Source organism: Arachis duranensis, chromosome 2 (assembly GCF_000817695.3).
Source record: "Arachis duranensis cultivar V14167 chromosome 2, aradu.V14167.gnm2.J7QH, whole genome shotgun sequence".
NCBI lineage: Eukaryota > Viridiplantae > Streptophyta > Magnoliopsida > Fabales > Fabaceae > Arachis > Arachis duranensis.
The window spans coordinates 90627692-90651287 of record NC_029773.3 but is presented as its reverse complement, the minus strand read 5'-3'; the positions used below and the strand labels follow the sequence as shown (position 1 = coordinate 90651287).

The following is a 23596-nucleotide window of genomic DNA, read 5'->3' as shown; positions in this document are numbered from 1 at the left end:
ATATTAATAATTAATTGATAGACAAAAATAATAAATTTTAATAAATTTTTAATATTTTTTATAATTAATTTTAATAATTAATTTTAATATATATTTAGTATGTTGTTTCTTTAAATCCCCAATTTTAGTATTTTACTAACTCTAGTATCTTAAATCAGTAACAAATAGGGCTCGATCAAGAATTCAAGATACTTACCTTGCTCTGGCGGGTGAATAAAAGTTAATTAAACATTTAAGATTTAGCGATAATTAAACTAACATAATTAAGATTACCCAAACAGTAGTGTGTGATGATTAACCAGTTAATTCAGCCTTACTTCACAGATTTTCTTCTGCACTCATACATGAATTTCGTGAAGTCAAAAAGAAAAAGAAAAATGCGATTTCGACTCTCACACTCACTCCGTTTAGCTTCTTCCCTCCTCACCAAGTCAAACAAGTTTCAATTCCACCACTTCACCACCACCACCACCGCCACGCCGGAACTACGACCCGACCCGCCCCCTATTCGAGTCGGCCTCACAGACTCGGCGGGGCGCGGTGTCTTCGCCACCCGTCCGATCGGCGCCGGAGAACTCATCCACACCGCCAAGCCCGCCGTATGCCACCCTTCTCCCAACGTTCTCCACACTGTCTGTTACTGCTGCCTCCGCAGAATCTCTAATCCCGATGGCTCCGAAGCTCAACGCGTGTCGTTTTGCAGTGAAGATTGTAAACGACGCTGCATGGTGCGTTTTAGTTTCTTTTTGCTTTGGTTCACCACGTGTTTGATGTTTTGCCTTTAACTTTAAGCTAGACGATGCTTAATAATAGTAAAAAAAGTTTAGGACATACAATAAGTATACAAATTATATTAATAATTTTGTTTAAATGTCTAAGAATTTACCTGGCTTTAGAAATTAGACTAATCAGTTCAACTTGAAGCATTATCTGAAGATGAGTTGAAGTTTGTAGTGTCATATTTTCGAATCCAAAACTTACTAGAAGGAGAATGTAGCATGCAAAATAGCTAGCAAATGATGTGCTATGTTTAGTGCCGAATACTTGAATAGAATGATGGGTTGCAAGCTCTGGGGATTGTGTAATACAAATTTTTCTGCGGATTTTGTATTACTAATTTGTAGTTTCAGTGAAGAAATGTGTATAAGATATGATGTTTAGAGTGGAAATGTAGGTTCAGCCTCTATGGATTCTGGCCTTGGTGTTTTTGAACTCTTGTATGCATTCTGTTATTTTTACAACTGAGACTCAAACCTCTGTTGAGAATTACTTATTTTGAAATCTTATGTTAATTTAGGAATTTTACAATGTTGAGATGAAAGCAGATTGGGCGGCTTTTGATGACTATTGCGGGTAGGAGACTTTGTTATCAAGCATCAAGAATTGGTGACTTAATGGCAAATTGGCAATTGGCTTGGATTAGTAATGCATACAATTTTATTATAAGTTTTACTCGTGAAATGTTTCCTCCATTTCTTACGCCTGTACCGAACTGACCATTAATGTTAATGGGACTAATTTTGCTCTTTTCTTTTGTAAGTTGCTTAACAGGTTTTAGATTTACCACAATTCTGCTCTTTCTTTTAATAAAAAGAAAATAATTTAACCGATGTATATTTTGCCTAATTTCACTTTTCTTGTTTAACAGCATAGTATGAGTAGTAAAAAGGTTACAGGAGTCATACATGTATCCCAAATTAGTCATTTTGATTGTTTCTTTCTCCTGCGTAAAGATGGCTTGAAACTAGGTATGATTTTCCAAAATAATCTTGTTTAACAGTTACGGCAACTTTACCGCCAATTTTTTTCATTGATCAATCAGATGTTTGGATAGTACTAGTCATAAATGATTAAACATGTTGTTCATTAACACTTGATACTATGACTTATCACACCTATTATGTTGCTGACGGTTACTTGATCTCTTTGCAAAGGACCCATGGTTTGAAATATCCTTTCATGGTGAAGCGGTTGGCTTGCATGGTCATATCAGGAGTTGCCAGAAGTGACAGTGTAGACATACTTCAACCTGCCAATTTGACACCTCAGATGATTTCACGGGTGAGGCATGTAGAATTTTATTATAATGGCAATAAAATTGTGTGTAGGTAGTTATAATTTTTATCAGGTTTTATCCAAAGGAAATTAGATTTTTTGTCAGGTTTCTCTGGAAAGAATGAAATGTTTATAGTCTTGGAAAAGAGTTTAAGTTTGATGCATTGACAATGTAAAATGTTCTACACAGTTATGCAATCACATCCGTCATTTTGGATGACCATTCACACGGTCAATGAAAATAGTAGTTATTTTTAATAATGTGGCATTATGTGATTGGATGTACGCGTAAAGTTGTTTTACACTGACGCTAAATTCAAATTCAGTAAGTATTGTTATTTTGCAGTTTTCTCATCATTACTTCTTCCAATGTATTGCATAACTTTTCAGATGGAAGAAGAGTTTGGCTTGTTATGGAATGCTTTCAGAAAGACACTTATTTCAGATGAAGATATTTCTTGTATCCTTCTATGAATAGCATATTGATTGTATCCCCCTTGTGTCGTCAGAATTTTGTATGAAGTAGGTACAATTTACTAATCACTCAGCCACACACATACACAAAAAGACAGATATATAAGTTGAGAGACTACTTATCTAGCAATTTTCAAGTTTTAACCAAGCAATGGTACATTGGTGTTTTGGCACGAATTCGAATCAATGCATTTCGCATTGAGTTGGCTGCAGGGCTATATGAAGATCTTCTTTCATCAGCAGCGGCATCTGTAGAAGCTGAAGCTGCCGTTGGACATGCTGTCTACATACTTCCATCCTTCTACAATCATGATTGTGGTTGGTACAATTTTCTATTACTTCTCGTTGTTTCTATTAACAAAATGGATCTTACATGTCTTACTCTCTTCCCTAAATCCCTTCTTTAACATATGTTGCATTCCATGATTGGGAGAACTTGTAAATGTTGAATTCCTTAAACCATATCTTTTGGAGGAATTGAACGATCTAACTAATTGGTATTGCAGATCCAAATGCGCACATTATATGGATAGATAACGCAGATGCAAAATTGAAGGCCCTTCGTGATGTTGACGAAGGTTTGTCCTATGTTTTATTTTATTTTAACTTATTGTTTTCTTCCAATTTTTATCTTGTAGGTGAGTTATCTGGCAACTTTTAGATTTGATGCATTCTTCATCTAAAAGCTCTTAAATTTTTTTTTTTTAATTGGAATGAAATTTTGCCATTGTTTCGTTACCAAACTTTATGTAACTATTCCAAATTTCGGATATAAGAGGAGGCTTCTATTTAGTTGAATGCAGCCAATAGGACTCATGTCCAATCAAATCCTGAGAACTCACCACAGAATATAACTAGGAAAAGCAAGTTTTATGAGCATCTTTCATGATTAGAAAAAGAAGCCACTTTCAGTTTCTAACACTCTTATTAGGAACCTTGTACAATACTGGTCTCTATGAGTAGCAACTGAATTCTTTTCTTTTAGCTGATTGAAATTGCTTTGAATAAGCCATCATTGATGGACTAAAGTTCTCTTTCTTCTTGTAAGCTGCAGGTGAAGAACTTAGAATCTGCTACATTGATGCCAGCCTGGATCGCGATGCTCGGCAAGAACTTTTATCTCGGGGATTTGGTTTTCAATGCAACTGTAACAGGTGCTTACATGGAGATTAATCATTCTCTGAAAATTTCGTCCTAGATTTTGCAACAATTTAGTGGCCCTGAGAAATCACTTTTATATCTTGGTGTGTACCTGTTATCATCTATAATTCTGTAGTACTCTTTTATCTTCTTGAATAGAGTTTCTCGTGAACCTTTGATCACAATTTAGCGATGTTTAATACAAGTATGTGTTATTGTAATACTTTGGACAGTGATTTGATATAATTATTCGAAAGCATTATATTCTTATACTCACATAAGAATATTTTACTATAAAGATTTTGCTTTAAATATTTAAATATGTATGTCATTAAAGTATAATTACTTAATAATTAGCTTTATCTCGCCCCAACATTATATCAAATGAAACATTTTAGAACAAATTTCATATCATCGTCATAATAAAAAAAAATCCCAGAATGATATACACACAAATTATGAAAAGTCAAAATTGTAAAAACATGACTGCGTTTGCCGGGAGTCGAACCCGGGTCTATTGCTTGGAAGGCAATTATCCTAACCGTTGGACTACAAACGCTTGTTGCTGTTGGGTTTCCAACCTCAAAATATTTATCAAAAACACTATTGATAAATGTCTCTTTTTTTACTTTTTATTTTAATGATGGCTATAATTTTATCAATTTTCATAATTCTGTATCTGTTTTAAAGTTTACTTTAACCATATGAGAGAAGTTTCAAATTAAAATAGTTGTAATAAAGATACAATAGCTTGTCAATTTATATTTTTCATTATTTGAATCTCTTATTTTATATTTCTATCTTAGCTTGGATAGTTGTAATTCTGATTTTTAGTATTTCAAATATTGAGGATTGTAGGAATTGAAAAAAAAAGGGAGGAAAACTTGTCATATGATAATTATCATCTTATAGTCTTAAACACTATAGTTTTTCATATTTCTCAATAACTAGTCATTAGCATTTAGCTCCACTGATTTTGATGCGAGAGAGAGAGAAAAAAAAAAGCACAGAGAATGCATGGTGTTGACTTAGGACATGTCACATGTGCTGTGAAACAGTGAGAATTTGTCATGTATTTTCCATGTTATATCACTCTTATAGAAATCATAATTTTAACAATCACTTGCAACCAAACTGAGTTGGCATCATCACAAAAAGCAATTACAACAACTTTCAAATGTGTGGTAACAAAGAAAAGAAGTGTCTCATGAATTTCAAAAGTCTTTAAAATCTTGTTTGTCTTTAAAAATACGAAAATTCTTGTATGGTCCTGAGCACATTTAATGCATGCTCGAATATCGACAACAACTACAATCACAACTATAAATATTTAGGGCTATACATTAAATGTGCTTCAAGAACATGCAAGTATTTCTCTCGTAATATAAAAATATTCATGTTTATGACAAATGAATATTAGGTTGATGTTAAATGCTAATCAACAAATTACATAACTTTATTAACAAATTAACTTAAATTTAATAATAAATAATAATTAGTATTAACCCTGTAAAGTGGATTCTCAAGATTTGAACATAACAAAATTGCTCTCAAATCTTGAGGGACTATTTTATCCCCTGAATTTTTGCTGAAATAAATATACTAATATAGTTTACCTGGCTATATATCCTAGGTGCACATGAAGGAGAACCAGTCAAAGTCTCACACCCTTTCTTCCTCTACATTTTCTAGTAAATAAAATACCATAGAAAACAAAAACTAACCAAAGATGAGTAATCAAACAAATGAAAGAAAGAGAGCTCTCCCGCCATCTTAGCTTTAGGTGCCTTTGTGGGAAGTGTGACAAACTGACAATGAAGCAAAAAGAGAGCTTCTTATGAAATAATAATATAGTCACATTTGATATATAAAAAAAAAACTATATATTATAAAGGTACCTAACACTCAACACCTTCATCCTTAAATCCACCCTACCTCTCTTTCTTTTCACTTCAATGTATCAACAACATTACTCTTCTCTCATTCTCTTTGTATTGAACTGAGTTTGTTTACTTGCTTTTCTTTTTTTGGTTCAGAAAGAAATTAGCTAAGGTTTCAACCCAACCAATTTTAACTGCATTACCTTTAGTTAGTGTTAATCCTTTTGTCTTTGTTGACATTGGTTCTTGTTCAATTTTCCTAGCAAGTCATGGGGATACTGTCCCTAAGTTCTTCATCAAGTTTACTAAGTAAACTCATTGGTATGCATGAAAATAGTGAATGGCACCATGCAAGGAGGAAGAACAATGTTGTGTTCTGCCAAGGTGGTGGAAATGTGATCAAGTCTGCTGGCATGTCTTCCGTGTTAACAGAAAGATCAGCGTCGTTTAGCGCTGATCACGCCGCGACTCTAATGGATGCAGGAAGCTTGGTCTTGTCTCAAAATGGGAAAAGCCAGACAGATATTGTGGTGAAGGATTTGGTGCCTTATGGTGGACCAACATCCACCACATTAGTAGGATTTGAAGATGGAATAGGCATTGTCAAATTCCTAAGAGGGAAGAAGTTTTTTATTACAGGTGCAACCGGTTTTCTAGCAAAAGGTAGAGTATAAAACCCTTTTTTTTTTCTAGAAATGAACTTGTTATGTATCTTAACTATGATCTATAACAGCATATGTTTTACTATTTGAACCAGTTCTTATTGAGAAGATTCTAAGAACAGAACCAGATGTTGGAAAGATTTACCTTTTGATCAAGGCAAAGAATAAGCAAGCTGCAATGGAGAGATTACAGAATGAAGTATGTTCTTTATGGAATTTTCTCTTTTTTTCAAATTCATTGGATTTACATGTTTCTTCATCTCATATTAAATGTTGTTTGCTTGTGATTAGATAATAAATACAGAGCTTTTCAAATGCCTTAGACAAATCCATGGAAAATCCTATAAAGCCTTTATGTTGAGCAAGCTAGTACCTGTAGTAGGCAACATTTGCGAATCGAATCTTGGACTAGATGAAGATTCTTCCAATGTTATTATGGATGAGGTAGATGTAATTGTAAATTCTGCAGCTAATACAACATTTGATGAAAGGTTAGTGCAATAATTTCACAACAAGAAGTTCCAACCAATTTTATTATTCATTGTAATAATTCGACTAGTATGATCAGATATGATACTGCTATCAACATAAACACCAAAGGACCGTGTCGCCTTATGAGCATTGCGAAAAAATGCAAGAAGCTTAAGCTCTTTCTGCATGTTTCAACAGGTAAAAAGATAATAAGGGCTAAAAAAACTAGTAATCATCGTTTGCTAAGTTTTATTACATTATTAACCAAAGAAAACTTGCTTCCATTATGCAGCTTATGTCAATGGACAAAGACAAGGAAGAATTATGGAAAGACCATTTAGCATTGGAGATTGCATAGCTAGAGAAAAATCCATCTCTGAAATTCCACAAAGTTTTCTTCCTGCATTGGACATCGAAGGCGAAATAAACATGGTTTCGAATTACAATGGGAACATTGAAGACAACTTACTAGCTCAAAAGATGAGGGAGATGGGTCTAGAAAGGTATGCAGAGTCCTTTAGTTTTCTGTGTTCTCTTCATTGTTAAGCAAAGTAAAAAAAGCAAAAAATACTACTTTGTCACAAAATTCTTGACCATTTTTGGAATTGTTTGTCTAAATTTTTGTTATTTTGTTTTCTTAACAGGGCTAGAAGATATGGGTGGCAAGATACTTATGTGTTCACAAAAGCTATGGGAGAAATGATGATTGATAAATTGAGGGAAGATATTCCAGTTGTTGTAATTCGTCCAAGTGTTATAGAAAGCACTTTTAAAGAACCATTTCCTGGATGGATGGAAGGAAATAGGTATGTCAAATAATGGTAGGGCGAATATTTTCATATTTTCAAGAACAACCATGCTACATATACACCAAATACATAGTGGCTGATTTTTAGTGTGCACATAGCATTTTTGTTTCACGAATGTGAAAATATTTCTGTCACTTTAAAAATATTTTCAAGTGTGTTACATTTCTGAGAACAATTTTTACCTAGCATTCCACAAACATAGTCTCAGCTATATCAAATTGTTACATTCTACCTACCAAAGGCTCTAGAAGATATATGCCTAAGAAATCTATTCCCAGAAATAAGAAGGAAAAAGAAGCAATTCATCTACCAAGCACCTTTGACTAACCTAATAATAGCAATGACATTTGCATGATAGAACTAACAATTTTTTTGTCAACCTTTTAGGATGATGGATCCAATAGTTCTATGCTATGGGAAAGGACAGCTAACAGGTTTCTTGGTAGATCCAAATGGGGTACTTGATGTGGTAAGTGAAACTAATATAATTGCATTATTTAATAGAATTCTTTACTTGGAAAGGAAAACACAAAAAATTTAATTCATAAACTCATAGGTTTTCTAATAACTGTTAAACTAACAATGACTAATATGCTTTCATAGGTTCCATCTGACATGGTTGTTAATGCAACCTTGGCAGCAATGGCAAGACATGGAATGGATCAAAAGCGAGATATCAATGTGTATCAAATTGCTTCATCTGTAGTGAACCCTTTGGTGTTCCAAGACCTTGCAAGATTGCTCTATGAACATTATAGCTCCTCTCCATGCATTGACTCAAAGGGTAGGCCAATTCAAGTTCCATTGATGAAGTTGTTTAGCTCCACAGAGGAATTCTCTGGCCACTTATGGAGAGATGCTATTCAGAAGAGTGGACTCACAGCTATGGCCTCATCAAAGGGGAAGATGTCTCAGAAACTTGAAAATATTTGTAGAAAATCAGTGGAGCAAGCAAAGTACTTAGCCAATATTTATGAACCATACACATTTTATGGTGGAAGGTTAGATTCTAATTTAACCAACTTTATTAGATTTTATATTAGAGCTGTAATCTTTAAACATTGTCATATCCTTGTATCTGCATTATATAATGCTGTATCCCATACTTAATAATTCAAGTTTAGAAGAAAAAAAAGTGATTAGTACTCTTTTCTAGACTAGATTAATGACATGAAACCAATTATTTCTTTGATGCAGGTTTGATAACAGTAACACACAAAGATTAATGGAAATCATGTCTGAAGAAGAAAAAAGGGAATTTGGATTTGATGTAAAGGCAATAGATTGGAAAGATTATATCACCAATGTTCATATACCAGGTCTAAGGAGACATGTCATGAAGGGAAGGGGAATGGGTAGTTAGTGACTTACTTTGTGCTATGTAATCACCTGTCATATTCTCCAAAAACTTTTATGTATACACACTTTCCCTTGTTACCTTGAACACTATGAGAGTGTGGTAACAACTTCAACTACAAGGGAATCTCCATTATCCCATGCTGTAATTTATTGGTATAATAATCATATCTCTGTAATCTATTACTAAATAGTGTTTAATCATGCTAAAACTTTCTTGACACGTGTTACCAATCAATTGTTTTCTTTATTCTACTTCAATTTTTTTTAACAATATTAAAATGAAATGGAGTTCATAAATTGAATTTGAGTTTCCATACCTAAATGTCGATTGACCAATCTAAACAGGCACAAAAGTAAATTTAGAATCATTTTTCTTTCACAATGAAGCTTAAAAAATAGGTACATGGGTACATTTGATTTGAAAGTACATTACTTTTTTTTCATGGAATAATTTAAGCAAGTAGGACAAAGACAATAATGCAGATTACTGTATAGCTAATAAAGTAATAAGAACCATTTACATTTGGTTTTCTTAGTCAGTGGAGGAGGGGCCACATTAATTAAAACACCATAATTATCATTGATGTGATTTTTCAACATTTCTGAATAAATTTGGATTCCATTTAGAAAAATAAAAGTATCATAATTATCATTGATGTGGACCATACACTTTATGAAAGCACTCAAACATGTCACTGCTTTGGAGGAAGAAAGCAAGAAGCATCTTGTGAACTTGCCCGGAAGAGCAATAAACATTTGAAGTCAATATAATTTTGATACAAAAACTTTTATCAGTACCACATCATATACCTCATTACATGCTACTACTTGCTTACCCTTTGTGGGAAATCTGAGTTGAGTGCAAACAGAAACTACAAACCACTTCCTTGATCCATATTTTCTTGATCTTGTGAACATGGGAAATCTGAGTTGAGTCATGTAATATCACCTGCCATGTTATGCTAAAATGTTATATTATTAAATACCAAAAAATAAATTGTTATATTATTAAAGAAGAGTAAATTATATTTTTTATTCTCAAAATTTGACAAAAGTTTTAAAAATATTTATAAATTTTATTATATTTTAATTTTATCTAAAAGTTTTTCAGCATAATTTTAATGTATTATTTTTGAATTGATCTTAAATTTTTTTGAAAATTTAGCTGTCAAAAGTATATTTGGTACAAATCGAAAATTTTTTGAACAAAATTAAAACAAAATAAAATTTAAGAATATATTTAAAATTTTTGCCAAAATTCAGGATAAAAAAATATACTTTACTCTATATTTTAAAATGTTGATTATATAGATAGTATTACATAGCATACATAGTTTACCTTCTTTTCTTGGAGATTTGAGAGTATAGCAACAATTAGAACTACAAGGGGATCTTCATTATTATCCATGCTGTAGTTTGTTACTAAAATAGTTATGAATTGAATCCGTGATTTTGGTTAAATGTGGAAAGCATCAAAATTTGCTTAAACACAAATTAAACCTTATTCTTTGCAGATTACTGTATGCAAAGCTAATAATACAACTAAGGACCATTCACATTTGATTTTCTCATTAGTTGGTGGAGGATGGTCCCCATGATGTTAAACATCATACTTATCATTTCAATACATTTGGATTCCATTTAGAAAATAAAAGTAACTTTTTCGATAAAAAAAGTAAGAAATGTGTGAATGAATGTAAAAACAAAAGAAGAATTTTTGCTTCAACTTAATAATGGAAGCAAAAATCACTCTATTGGCTACAGGATGCAGTGGACCATACACTTTATTAAAGCATTCAAACATGTCACTGTTTTCGAGGAAAAGACCCAGAAGCATCATGTGAACTTGTCCAGAAGACCAATAAGCATCTCAATTTTGAAGTCAATTTACAATACCATATACTTGGCTAAACTACACTGCAACCTACCACTTCCTTCTTACCCTTTTGTGTTCGTCAGAATTTTTAAATTCCAGTGCAAACTACACACAACTTCTCTCACCCTTACTTACTTTCTTGCTCTTGTGAACATGGCTGCATCAGTTGTTGGAGGAGCTTTCCTCTCTTCGTTTCTCAATGTTCTTTTCGACAGGCTGTCTGATCCTGAGATCATCAACATGATGCGAGGAAAGAAGGTTGACCAGAAGCTGCTTCAAAAGCTGAAGACCATTCTAAACGTGGTTGAAGTTGTGCTGAATGATGCTGAGAAGAAACAGATCACTGACTCTGCTGTCAAGAGGTGGCTCGAAGATCTCCAAGATGCTGTGTATGATGCTGATGACTTGTTGGATGAAGTCGCCACCAAAGCTGCCACTCAGAAGGATCCACCAGGTAACTTCCTGTCTCGCTTTCTCAATTTGCAAGATAGGGAGATGGTTACTAGGATTGAAGACATCATTGTTAGACTAGACGATATTGCAAAACACAAAGATATCCTTCGGCTAGAAAAGATTTCAGTCAAGAACATGTCTGGGAGAATCGAATCAACATCTCTTGTTCAAAAGTCTGATGTATTTGTTGGTAGGGACCAAGACAGGGAGGATATAGTCAAATTGTTGTTAGATGATACTAATGATGGTGAACTATCTGTCATCCCTATCTGGGGTATGGGTGGGATCGGAAAAACTACTTTGGCTAAGTTGGTTTTTCATGATGACAAAGTGCAGCAAAAGTTTAATGTTAGAGCATGGGTTTGTGTTGGGGAAGAATTTGATGTTCTTAAAGTGACAAAGACTGTAATAGAGGAAATAACTTCTAGTCCCTGTGATATGAATAGTTTAAACTCAGCTCAACAACATTTAAGGAGTAAGCTAACAGGGATGAAATTCTTGGTTGTTTTGGATGACTTTTGGAGTAACAATTACACAACTTGGGCAAATTTTCTGATTCCTTTTAGATGTGGAAGTGAGGGGAGTAAGATCCTTGTGACAACTCGTAGCGAAAAGATTGCAAACATGGTGAAAGGTTTTCATTATCAAGCCTACAATTTGAGTGCGTTGAATGATGAAGATTGTTGGGTAGTGTTTGCAAATCATGCATTTCTTTCTGGAGAGCGTCTAGCTTTTGAAAAAGTTGCCAGAGAAATTGTTAAAAAGTGCAAGGGATTACCTCTAGCTGCTCAAGCACTTGGGAGCTTATTAAGGTCCAAAGATAATGAAAAGGATTGGAATAATGTTTTGAACAGTGAAATTTGGGAATTTTCTGAAGAGGAAATTGAAATTATTCCTGCGCTGAGGATTAGTTATTACCACCTTCCTTCGCACTTAAAACGTTGTTTTGTTTATTGTTCTTTGTATCCCAAAGACTATGAATTTGATAGAGATGAATTGGTGTTATTGTGGATGGCCGAGGGTCTTTTGCAACAGCCGAGGGGGGGAAGCACTTTAGAAGAAGTTGGCCATGAATATTTTAGTGATTTAGCATCAAGATCTTTTTTCAACCTTCTCATAATGCTTATGAAACTTCATTTGTAATGCACAATCTGGTGCATGATTTAGCAACATTCTATGGTGAAAAGTTCTATTTTAGAACCTTTGAAGTCAAGAATGTACTCAAGCACGATATCAAAACTCGTCATTTGTCGTATGTTTTGCGCAACAAGGATTCAGTCTCAAAGATCCTGGAAGTATGTGATAGTTTAAAGCATGCAAGGACATTGCTGCAAGTCTATTTGAATACATATCATGGATTCTCAGAGGGAATAGTCGTTCCTTGTGAGTTACTAGAACAATTGAAGTGCTTACGAGTTTTGTCATTTAAATTTTGTTCAGATGATGAAAACTTGTTGCATCGCTCAATTGGTGAATTGATCCATTTGCGTTATTTGGATCTTTCATACACATCCATCGTGACTTTGCCCGAGTCTTTAAGTTGCTTGTACAATTTACAAACCTTGAAGTTGAGAAAGTGTAGAAAACTTAAAAAGCTTCCTAGCAAGATGCAAAATCTTGTGAATTTGCGTCATCTTGATGTTTCTGAAACTGGTTTGGAAGAGATGCCAAAAAAGATGAGCAAATTAAAAGATTTGCAATTTTTAAGTGACTATATTGTGGGCAAACATGAAGAGAATGGGATTGGAGAATTGGGAGAGCTAGCACATCTTCATGGCTCATTTTGTATTGAGAAACTAGAGAATGTTAAGAATAGTGGTGAAGCATCGAATGCAAGGATGGATGAAAAAATACACCTGAATGCTTTGGAATTGAGGTGGTCATCATTTGAAGAAAGTGAGGTTTGTGATTCCCAAAGTGAAAAAGATGTACTTGACAAATTACGTCCTCACAAAGACTTGAAGGTACTATGGATATTGGGTTACAGAGGTACGATGTATCCGGATTGGGTAGGGCAGTCTTCGTACCACAACATGACTGAGTTGGAGCTGAGTGGATGCAGGAATTGTTGGGTGCTTCCTTCACTTGGACAGTTACCCGCTCTAACGAGATTGCTGATTTCAGGTTGTGATAAGCTGAAGAAGATTGATGACTCATTCTATAAGGGTGATGGAACTCGTCAGCATCAGGAGACACCCTTCCGATCCCTTAAATATCTCAGTATTAAAGGAATGCCTTGCTTGGAGGAATGGGAGTCATATGAATGTGATGATGATGATGATGCACCATTTCCTCAACTTGAGACACTTGAGATATGGGATTGTCCTAAGTTAAGAGGAGATTTGCCCACTTTCCTTCCGTCTTTGAAATCACTTTGGATTTCAGTATGCGAGCAGCTTGGTTGTTATGTGCCAAGAGCTCCCATCATTCGCGAATTAAGAATATATGGCACACAGGAAGCAAGATTGCGGGACCTACCACTTTCCATGTTGGAGGAACTATGGGTTAATGGAGAGCAGCAGGTGGAGTATGTGTTTGAGGCCATGACCCACACCCAACCAACCTCTCTCATAGAACTAAGGATCTCAGAGTGCTCATCAGCCATATCATTTCCAGAGGATTCTTTGCCCCCTTCATTGAAAGAGCTGTACATCATGGATTGCAAGAATGTAGAATTCCCAATGCAACACCAACAACATCACTCGCTACAGGGATTAGAAATAGACAACAGCTGTGATTCGCTTACATCCTTCGCATTCCCAGCGTTCCCGAATCTCAATGATCTGAGAATAGAAAGATGTGAAAATTTGACATCTCTGGAGCTGTCAGAGTCACAGTCCCTCCAATACTTATTCATTTCAGAATGCCCTAAGCTGGAGAACATAATAAGGCTGCCTGCCTCTGCAAGGGAACTCTACATCTGGGAATGTCCGATGTTGGGTGAAGGCATAGAGAGGAAGGACCCCCACATTTGGCCATCCATTTCCCACATCCCTGAAATTTATGTTGATAGAAAAGAGATTCGCAATGACTCAACATCTTAAAACAGGTAACTCTTTTGCTATCTCTCTATATCCCAAACCCACTTCATCTTCTCCTACATCATATTCATTCTCTTCTACTTAATCTTACTTTTATTTCCAAATTTTGATCCTTTTTATTCCTAATTTCTTCTTCTTTGTTCATCATGTATAGGGACATTGAATGATTCTTCTGGGACTTGTCAGTTTAATGCAGTTCGGTTGTGCACCTCCATTCTTGTAAGGATGCTTCTCTGTCTATTGAAGCTTGTTTTGTTAATTCAAGGATCATACCTTGAGAATCATGAAATCTTTCCCTTCCATTTTTTACCTTTTCTATTGTAATGGTTTTTCTTCTTTCTTTTTTATTTTTCTAATTTCAATCAGCTACTTTTGCACCATGCCTTGTCTGACACCCAAATGGAAGGCCTTTCATTACCTTTCTTCCTGTTGCTCCTGCTTGCTTGCCCGTGGCCTTTGTTGGATTTGGTATAAGTTTATTTTCTTCTTATTAATTCTGTTGAATTAAGAAACTAATAAACTTTGTGATCCCAAACATTTATGATTTGAGTTAATGTGTGCTAGCTAAGCAAAAATTGTATGAGTTGTTCTAATGTGTTTGTTTCGGTGCATCAATACGTAAGCTGAATTCATGGAAGACACCATCCTCATACAAAATCAAAAGTAGAAGTAGATGATGTAGAACAGAATTTCGCTAAGACCGATAGATCAATCAAAATGCAACAAGAGCACCTTCAATGATAAGGATACAGTTGGAGCAGCCTGTCAAAAATAGGCAGAAAGTGTACAAACTTGCAATGTTAAAAGAAAAAAGAGTTTTCATGTCTTCATCATTTCATTCTATTTTAGGATAGCTGATATGAGTTATTGTATTTATAAGAAAGAGAAAGCTTAGAAAGTGTGTATCAATTTCTGTCATGCTAGGATGTGAGAACATCAAGAAAAAGCCATGTGTGGCATTTGAGAAATTTGTTTTTGTATTTGGCTTGAATTGGTATTTGTAACTTGAATTTGTTTATAGTGAAAAGTTCTACCATTTGTTATGGTGGAGACTGGATGTAGATCCCATTTTGGGATTGAACCAGGATATATCGTGATGTTCATCTTCTCTATTACAGCTTTCATTCACAATATCATTATAACTGTCATTTGCATATTTTTCTGCAAAATCATGCGATAATTTTATAAAATATCTCTATCTAATAAAATAAAATTTTAAGCACCAGCTGCCTTTTTCTTTTTGGGCAAATGAAGATGCATTGAGAAAGTTATTATGTTATAAATATGAAGTGCATAGGGCAAAGATTGTGGTAGCAGCCATTTTTGCATGTTAGTACTAAGCAAAGATTAGGCAGAGTTTGGTAATTCTGGTATGGCTGTTATAGGTTAGTTGCGGTTTATAGATTATTTTCTATGTTCTGTATGTAACAGCATAGTACTATAGGTTGATATATAAGCATTAGTGTTATTAATTTTTATGGACATAGAATTGTAATTGTAATTCACTCTCATCAGTAAATTTGTTTTTGTATTTGGCTTGAATTGATAATTGTAACTTGAATTTGTTTAGAGTGGAGAATTCTACATTTTTTGTGATGGAGACTGGATGTAGATCCTACTGTTGGAATTGAACCAGAATATATCGTGATCTTCTCTATTACAGCTTTCATTCAAAATATCATTAAAAATGTTATCTGCAAATCATGTAAAATTGTAAACACTAGCGTTTTTTTTTTTAACAAATGAAGATGCATTCAGAATGTTGCTATGTTACGAATATGAAGTGCTTAGGGCAAAAATTGTGGTAGTAGGAGGTTAATTATTATAGTATTCCTCTTCTATTTTGTGTGTGACAGCATAGTACTACTACTACAGGTCGATATATAGCATTCCTATTCTACTTTCAATCCCTTCAATTCTGCTTTCTTTCTCCATTTTCTGATGTTTTTTTTCTTACTTTCAGTCTCTTAAACTATAATTTTGTGTAGGATTGTTGCACTACAAAAGTAAAATAATAAAATTTACAATAGATAGAATCAAAGTTGAAAATCAAATCATATGCTTTGGGTGCAAATTTCATTCCATTTCCTAGCTGCATAGCTGCAACACTTAAACCAGGAGCCAAAATGATTAAAAGGTGTCACACATAATCACACATTCCATCCTTTTAAGAGACATTAATTTATACAGCATTTAAAATCCATGCCACATTATGATCCTATTTGACAAAACTAATATAAATTGAAAAAGGGTCAAATTTCATGCCATCTCATGCTATGCTCAACTTTACACACAAAAGCATGATATTCTTCTCTCTTTATATTTTGAGTGTGTATAAGTAAAATGAGTTCAAATACTATTTTTCTTTTTTCATTTTTAAAATAACCCAAAACCACCCTATTTATTCCCCATATTCCCATATATATAGCACCCTACACAACCACTCATTCACACCCTTAACCAAAGCTTCTACTACATCACTTCTATTTTTCCTCTTAAGCCCTTTACAATGAACAACCTAAAAAAATCACCATGTTTTCCCTTTATACCAATCCTATCCATGATTTTTGCAAAGGAACACTCTACCCTGATCTCTGTCTCTCAACCTTATCCACATTCCCAAACCTTGAAACAAAAACAATGCCACAAACAATCTCCAAAGTAATCAACCATATAGTCCATGAAGTCAAATCTTCATCCAACAACTGTGGAGAGAAGACACAAGATCCAACTCAAAACCTTAAGGTGTCAAATTAATGGGTCTCTCATCTTATAAACTCCTCACTCTTCCTTGCTTTCTTTGATGTGGGACTAACTTCAACACTCCTCACACTTGCAACACTAACAACAACTGCACCACCATAATCAAGAATCTCCAAAACACTCTCAACACCATTGAGAAAAGAGCCTTAGATGATTGTCTCAAACTCTTTGATGACACCATTGTAGAACTCAACACCACCGTTCTTGATCTCTCAAAAAATCCATCATCACCATCGTCATCATCTTCCAACCAAGATTTGCAAACCCTACTAAGTGGGGCAATGACAAATTTGTACACTTGTCTTGATGGTTTCTCACAAAGCAAAAATGGGAATGCTGTGAGAGGGTTGATAGAGGAGAAAGTGATTGAGATATCACATCATGTTAGTAACTCATTGGCAATGTTGAAGAAAGTGAAGACAAGTTTGAAGAAAGAAGAGGTGTTTGCTGAATATGGAACAATGAAGAAAGGGTTCCCTTCATGGGTTTCTGCTAAGGATAGGAAGCTTCTAGAAGATGGAAATGTGAATGAAACTAAGATTGATGTTGTTGTGGCTAAAGATGGTTCTGGAAATTTTACTACTATTGGTGAAGCTGTAGTTATGGCTCCTAATTCCAGCACAACCAGGTATATATTATATTATTAAAATTATTTTATACTAAATTTAAAGAAAAGCATTCATGCCTTTCACTCATTGCATTACATTTTCAGCAAAATCTCATATGAATGGTCATTTATAAGAGCTTTGAAGCTGATTTAGCTAAGAAAAATGGCAAGTGTATTTATTTTATTTTGTATATTAAATTAGCACAACTTAAAAATTAACTGCTCTTTTTTTATAACGGCATATTGGACTCTACTTAATATATAAGAATAATGCACTTTATTTACTAATATTTTTATTTTGAAGAATGAAATTAAAATGCAGTAATCAAACTTCTTATCCTTTACTTAATTCAACTTTGACTCATTGTTACACCAATTATGTCTTCTAAAAATTTAACCACATTTTTTTATTTCAAATAACAGAATATGTTTATTTAGTATATAACAATAGATGAATCTAGCGTAATATATTTTTATCTCAAAGTACAAAAAGAATCTTAGGTGTAGAAAAGTACATACAATAAGTGTAATAATAATGCCTTGTTAACATGTTATGATTTAGTTAACATTTTGTTAATTATTAAGTGTGATTATATATATTAGGTTTGCGGTTCTGCTAGACAACCAACTAGGGTCTAGCCAACTTCTGCCAACTTTTTAATGGACTGGATTTCGAAGTCCGTCTTAATAAAGATAAGTTGATATATGTAGATGTTTCTTCTGCTAAGCATTATGATATTTTTTATATACTAAATAGATATTTTTTAATGTACTTTTAGATCTTTTTGTTTTACAGATGTGGATATTTCTAATTTTTTTTAAGAATTATATATTTTTTGTTAAATAGGATATTTTTTATATATTAAATAGATATTTTTTTTATATATTTTTACAATTATTCAAAAGCAGCTCGTGCTCCACACCACTCCTTCTTCCATATTAGCCTATGACTTTCATACCACCACAAAAATAGAATTCAAAACAATTCCCTGAAAAAAGAATTATATATACACAAACAAATTCAAAATTGAAAATTATGGTGGGTGGTGTTACGGTAGGTAACCGGAGATTAATACGACGAATGGCGTTTGGCGGCCCAAGTGTGTAATGGAGGAGAACTCCGGGTAGGTCCGCAACTCGGGAGGCTCCGTCCGACTTGTGCTCGCGTGTGAATGGGGGTGGTACCTGCAAGGACACTCCGATGCCTAAGTTAGCAAGGGTGTAAGCAGGTCTTAGGGAGTATTGGACTTAGAGATACCTGAGGGGTGTCAGTGTATTTATAGTGGTGAGCCAATAACCACCGTTGGTGTAGTGCCGTATCTTTAGGGTGGTAACCGTCCCTATTATCTTGGGGAGGTTAAGATATGGCTTTATGAGGCGGTTAGAGAGATTTTAGGGGCGGTTACTCATTTGAATGAGTGTTTATCTGCCAGCTAATCTCACATCCGACTTCTTCAGACCAAGTCGTGGTTGGCACCGACTTCTTATGTGAAGGTCGGCACGAGCTAGGCTTTAATCCTTTGGATTAGGCCTTTTAATTGGACCTGGGCCTTTGCCTTGGGCCAGGGTATGAACAGTGCCCCTACTTGAGCCCAAATTTTCTTTAAACCAGGGTATGAACAGTGCCCCTACTTGAGCCCAAATTTTCTCTAAAGTTTGGGTTCAAGTATTTAACTCGGGTTCGTAGTCGACTTGCTTGGAAGAAACACGGGTTTTAGAAACCGACGTGATTTTCGCGACCCTTTGTTTCTGACAGTTACGTCAACTCAAACGTCGTGTCCGTTGGGGAAGTGTTGAGGGCTTTGGTAACGGTGCAATCTCATTAATGACTGCTCCGTTTTTACCATTATGCCCCTGGGTGTATTTATAAATACTTTCCCTCTCTTTCCATTTTCCGTTTCCGCAATCTTTCAAACTTCTTCTTATCTTGTTCGTGCTGCATCTTTGCGTTCGAAGACTTCTGTTCTTCTCCAACCTTCATTTTCGGATAAAGGTTAGTTTTGCTTTTTCCATGTCACGCCTTATGTTTGCATGTTTTGTTTAGCGAGTAGATAGGTTGACCCATAGACTTCAGTTTCGTATCTCTTCTCTTTAGGGACCGTGTTTTTTGATTTTTCCTTTTCTTTTTTCTTTTTGTAGGTTTCTGCCACTTTTCTTTGTATATAAAAAATGGCCTCCGTAGACATTCTTTCTCAGTGGGTTGACGTTACGGTCCTTGGGGAGGAGCCGTTGGTCGACGCTGAGTTCATCACTCACATTCGCACTCATCACAGGCTCTGTTCTTCAGAGGAGGACGAGCCGAAATATGAACTGATACTCCCGGGTCCTGAAGACCGGGTCTGTTTTGGGAGAGTTAATGAGGCAGCCCCTCATTTTTTCTTCATGTATGAGTGTATGATCACCCGTTTGGGTGTTTGTCTCCCTTTTTCAGATTTCGAGATATCTGTCTTGCACCACTGTAAAGTTGCCCCTACTCAACTTCACCCCAATTCTTGGGGTTTTTGAAGATCTATCAGTTTATAAGCCATGCTCTGGACTTTCCGACTTCCTTGAGAATTTTCTTTTATCTTTTTCATATGACTAAGCCCTTTAGTGGGCTAAACAACAAACAGCAATGGGTATCCTTCCGAGCCATTCAAGGTCGGAGGATTTTCACTCTTTTTGACGAATCGTTCCACGACTTCAAAAACTTCTTTTTCAAAGTTCAAGCCGTAGAGGGTCACCACCCCTTTTTTCTGGACGAGCATTCCTCCCCTCGTTTTCCCCTTTACTGGCTGCCGGCCACCCCTTGCGAAAAGATTGTTCTAGATGACCTAGACGAGGTGGAGGCGGCTATTGTGGGGTTTTTCCGAGAAGCATGGGGGAGGGCCCCATACTTAGATACGAGGAAAATCCTTCAGGGGACGTCGGCTTTTGTTCAATCTTGCATAGGTAGCGCATGCATTTCTTATTTCCGAGTTGTTTTGCCCGACTTGTATTTTACAGACTTGTAACTTGGTTGTTTCTTTTGTAGATATGGCAAAAAAGAATGCTCAAGAGTCCTACCAGAGGGTCCAGGAGGCCAAAGCGAAATCCCGGGCTAGGTCCGGGGGTGCCAAGGCGGTCATCTCTCCTCCTCCTCCTCCTCCTCCTCCTAGAAATGTGGGTACTCCCTCTCAACCTATTATTATTTCCTCCTCCTCAAGTTTGGCTCGACCACTCCCTTCTGCCCAACTACTTTCCGAGCCGGAGAAGAAGAAGCGCAAGACTTCAGAGTCTGGCCCTTCTTGGGAAGGTGGGGTTAAGGCGGATGCTCTTGCATTCGTCCGAAAGAACATCTATCCTCTTATAAATATGGATGATGTTTCTGTTCGGAACCACCTTACCGCTCTGGCCGAGGAAAGCTTTAGGGCGGCGGGAGTTTGTGGCAAACTTTTGGACATATTTGAGAAGACTCCCCTCAGCTCCTTGGGGGCTTCCCCAAAGGTTGAGGAGCTGGAGGAGAGGCTTCTTATGTTTGAAAAACATGAGAGGGAGTTGAAGGAGGAGAGGGATAAACTGAGGAAGGAGAGAGATGTCCTCCGGGAGAAGGAGAGCCAGCTGCAAGCCCAGTGCACTATGGAGGCGAATCTGAGGAAGGCAGCCCAGGAAAGTTATCAAAGCTTATTTAAAGATATGGTGGAGGTGAGGAAGGATTTGCTGAACTCTCGGAATGCTTATACTGAGTTGGAGGACTCTATCGCCGAGGGCGCCGAGGAGTCTTGGAGAATTTTCTTGGAACAGGTCAGGGTTATAGCCCCCGACTTGGACCTTTCTCCATTACATCCTGATAAAGTGGTTATTGATGGCGCCATTGTTGATCCTCCTGTCCCCGAGGTCGTTTCCGATTCAGACCTAAAGACTCGGGGGCAGAGGATTATTGAGTCTCCTCCTCGTCCCAAAGATGCCCCGAGTTCTTCAATCCTTGCCCCGACTTCCTCTTTGGCTCCTCCTCCCGGTCCTGGTGGTGCTTCTCCTGGTGGTGGTGATTCCTCTTCAACTTTGAAAAAATGACTTCTATTTTATGGCTATATGGGGGCCCGGCTTGTGGGTCCCCCCTTTTTTAAACTTCTATTTATTTGTTGGTGGTTGTGAACAATTTTCTTCTGGCCTTTTAAGACCGTAAACAAAATATTCCTATCTGTGCCCTTTTTTGGATAAGGGTTTTAAAAATAAATGCCCTTTTTTGGATAAGGGTTTTAAGTTACCTTATGCGTGCACATGCTTTTCTGTTTTGGATATGTTTGATCTTTTCGGAAAAAAACTTTTGTTAGCTTGCATTGTTTTCTCGAGCCTTTTTCATTCGAAGGCTTTATATGCAACCTTTAAGCTTTTTCAGGTTTTCCTATCTCTTTTGTTATCCTTTATACTCAACTTTGCTTTAGTGAGTTTTTATGACTTAGGTTATTTTTGTGATGCATTTTTCATTTACTCGGAATATATCCGAGTTTTTCTACTCGGGTTCTTGTCTTCGACTTATGAGTCGGACTGTTCTCGAGTTTAATACGATCAACTCATATAACCTCTTTACGCCGACTTGTACCTCGTCGTTTCATCCTGACGACCATGTTAGGTCGGTTCATGGGATTTTCACGTTTTGTCGAGCTTAAGTTGGCGCGTTTCGTAGAAAGACTTATAAAAAATAAAGGAGGATTTTAAGAGAGATATTGTAAAGAAGATCTTTATTAATTGGGAAGGTACCTTTTTGCTACTAAGGGTCTTGACAGTATGTTTTCCCTTAGCCTCTACTATGATGCCTCGTTAAAAACCCCTCTCCAGAAAAAACCCTTTTTTTGGGAAAAAATCATGAAGCTGGGAAAAGAGTACATCAGGGAGTAGAGTTCGCTTCTAACTGTAGTACCTTTTCATATTACAAGCATGCCACGACCTTGGTAGCTCAGTGCCATCCAGGTCGGTTATTTTATAATAACCTTTCCCTAACACTTCCTTGATTTTGTATGGCCCTTTCCAATTTGCGGTGAGCTTTCCATCTCCTGATTTGTTGACTCCAATGTCGTTTCTGATTAGGACCAAGTCATCTAAGGCAAATGTTCTTCGAATGACTTTCTTGTTGTATCTGGTAGTCATCCTTTGTTTTAGTGCCGCTTCTCTTATCTGGGCATTTTCTCGGACTTCGGGGAGCAAGTCGAGCTCCTCTTTGTGCCTTTGTACATTTCCGACCTCATCATGGAGAATTACCCTTGGGCTTTGCTCACTGATTTCTATAGGAATCATGGCTTCTACGCCGTAAACTAGTCGGAAGGGTGTTTCTCCTGTGGCGGATTGGGGGGTTGTCCTATAAGCCCACAGCACTTGAGGGAGCTCTTCAGTCCAAGTTCCCTTTGCTTCCTGTAATCTCTTCTTCAAACCTGCCAGTATGACCTTGTTAGCTGCCTCGGCTTGCCCATTGGCTTGTGGGTGTTCTACCGAGGTGAATTGATGTTTGATTTTCAGACTGGCTACCAGACTTCTAAAGGTGGCGTCGGTGAATTGGGTTCCATTATCTGTGGTGATAGAATAAGGTATTCCATACCTTGTGATAATGTTTTTGTAGAGGAACCTGCGATTTCTTTGAGCGGTGATAGTGGCTAATGGTTCTGCTTCTATCCACTTTGTGAAGTAATCTATTCCCACGATCAAGTATTTGACTTGCCCTGGTGCTTGGGGAAAAGGACCTAACAAATCCATTCCCCATTTTGCGAAAGGCCAGGGGGAAGTGATACTGATGAGCTCTTCTGGTGGAGCCACGTGGAAATTTGCATGCATCTGGCATGGCTGGCATTTTTTCACAAAGTCTGTGGCATCTTTCTGCAAGGTCGGCCAATAGAATCCTGCTCGGATTACTTTCCTGGCCAGCGACCTTGCTCCGAGATGGTTTCCGCAGATCCCACTATGTACTTCCTCCAACACCTCGGTGGTTCTTGAGGTCGGTACGCACTTCAGCAATGGTGTTGATATCCCTCTTCTGTAAAGGACATTTCTCACCAA

At 36.3% G+C, this 23596-nt stretch overlaps 4 protein-coding genes and 1 non-coding gene across 6 annotated transcripts in view; 4 read left to right on the top strand and 1 right to left on the bottom strand.

Moving 5' to 3' along the window:
* Nucleotides 1–274: 274 nt before the first annotated feature.
* Nucleotides 275–3843, top strand: LOC107475991 (histone-lysine N-methyltransferase ATXR4). Its single transcript, XM_016095702.3, has 7 exons — nt 275–728; nt 1298–1353; nt 1935–2061; nt 2446–2515; nt 2668–2847; nt 3036–3107; nt 3584–3843. Exons 1-7 carry the CDS (start codon nt 291–293, stop codon nt 3700–3702), a joined length of 1062 nt encoding a protein of 353 aa, XP_015951188.1. The 5' UTR covers nt 275–290; the 3' UTR covers nt 3703–3843.
* Nucleotides 3844–4156: 313 nt separating this feature from the next.
* On the bottom strand, nt 4157–4228 carry TRNAG-UCC (transfer RNA glycine (anticodon UCC)). Its single transcript has one exon. It is a non-coding gene; the product is annotated as a tRNA-Gly (tRNA).
* A 1178-nt stretch (nt 4229–5406) lies between these two features.
* On the top strand, nt 5407–9063 carry LOC107476124 (fatty acyl-CoA reductase 2, chloroplastic). Its single transcript, XM_016095868.3, has 9 exons — nt 5407–6212; nt 6307–6410; nt 6503–6702; nt 6780–6880; nt 6975–7185; nt 7327–7488; nt 7879–7960; nt 8095–8492; nt 8689–9063. Exons 1-9 carry the CDS (start codon nt 5819–5821, stop codon nt 8852–8854), a joined length of 1818 nt encoding a protein of 605 aa, XP_015951354.2. The 5' UTR covers nt 5407–5818; the 3' UTR covers nt 8855–9063.
* A 1528-nt stretch (nt 9064–10591) lies between these two features.
* Nucleotides 10592–15356, top strand: LOC107475988 (putative disease resistance protein At3g14460). Of its 2 annotated transcripts, XM_052257649.1 has the most exons (5): nt 10592–11180; nt 13304–14228; nt 14375–14439; nt 14587–14688; nt 14844–15356. In XM_052257649.1, the coding sequence occupies exons 1-2, from the start codon at nt 10616–10618 to the stop codon at nt 14221–14223; spliced, it is 1485 nt and encodes a 494-aa protein (XP_052113609.1). In that variant the 5' UTR covers nt 10592–10615; the 3' UTR covers nt 14224–14228; nt 14375–14439; nt 14587–14688; nt 14844–15356. The 2 variants fall into 2 exon arrangements, with proteins under 2 accessions (XP_052113609.1, XP_052113608.1); XM_052257648.1 differs by lacking the exon at nt 10592–11180 and having other exon boundaries at nt 12183–14228.
* Nucleotides 15357–16951: 1595 nt separating this feature from the next.
* The window catches only part of LOC110278297 (probable pectinesterase/pectinesterase inhibitor 40), a 14166-nt gene continuing 7521 nt past the window's right edge, over nt 16952–23596 (top strand). The window contains exon 1 of the mRNA XM_052257651.1: nt 16952–17611. Within this exon, the coding sequence (XP_052113611.1) occupies nt 17265–17611 (347 nt within the window). The 5' untranslated portion in view covers nt 16952–17264. The remainder of the gene's footprint in view (nt 17612–23596) is intronic.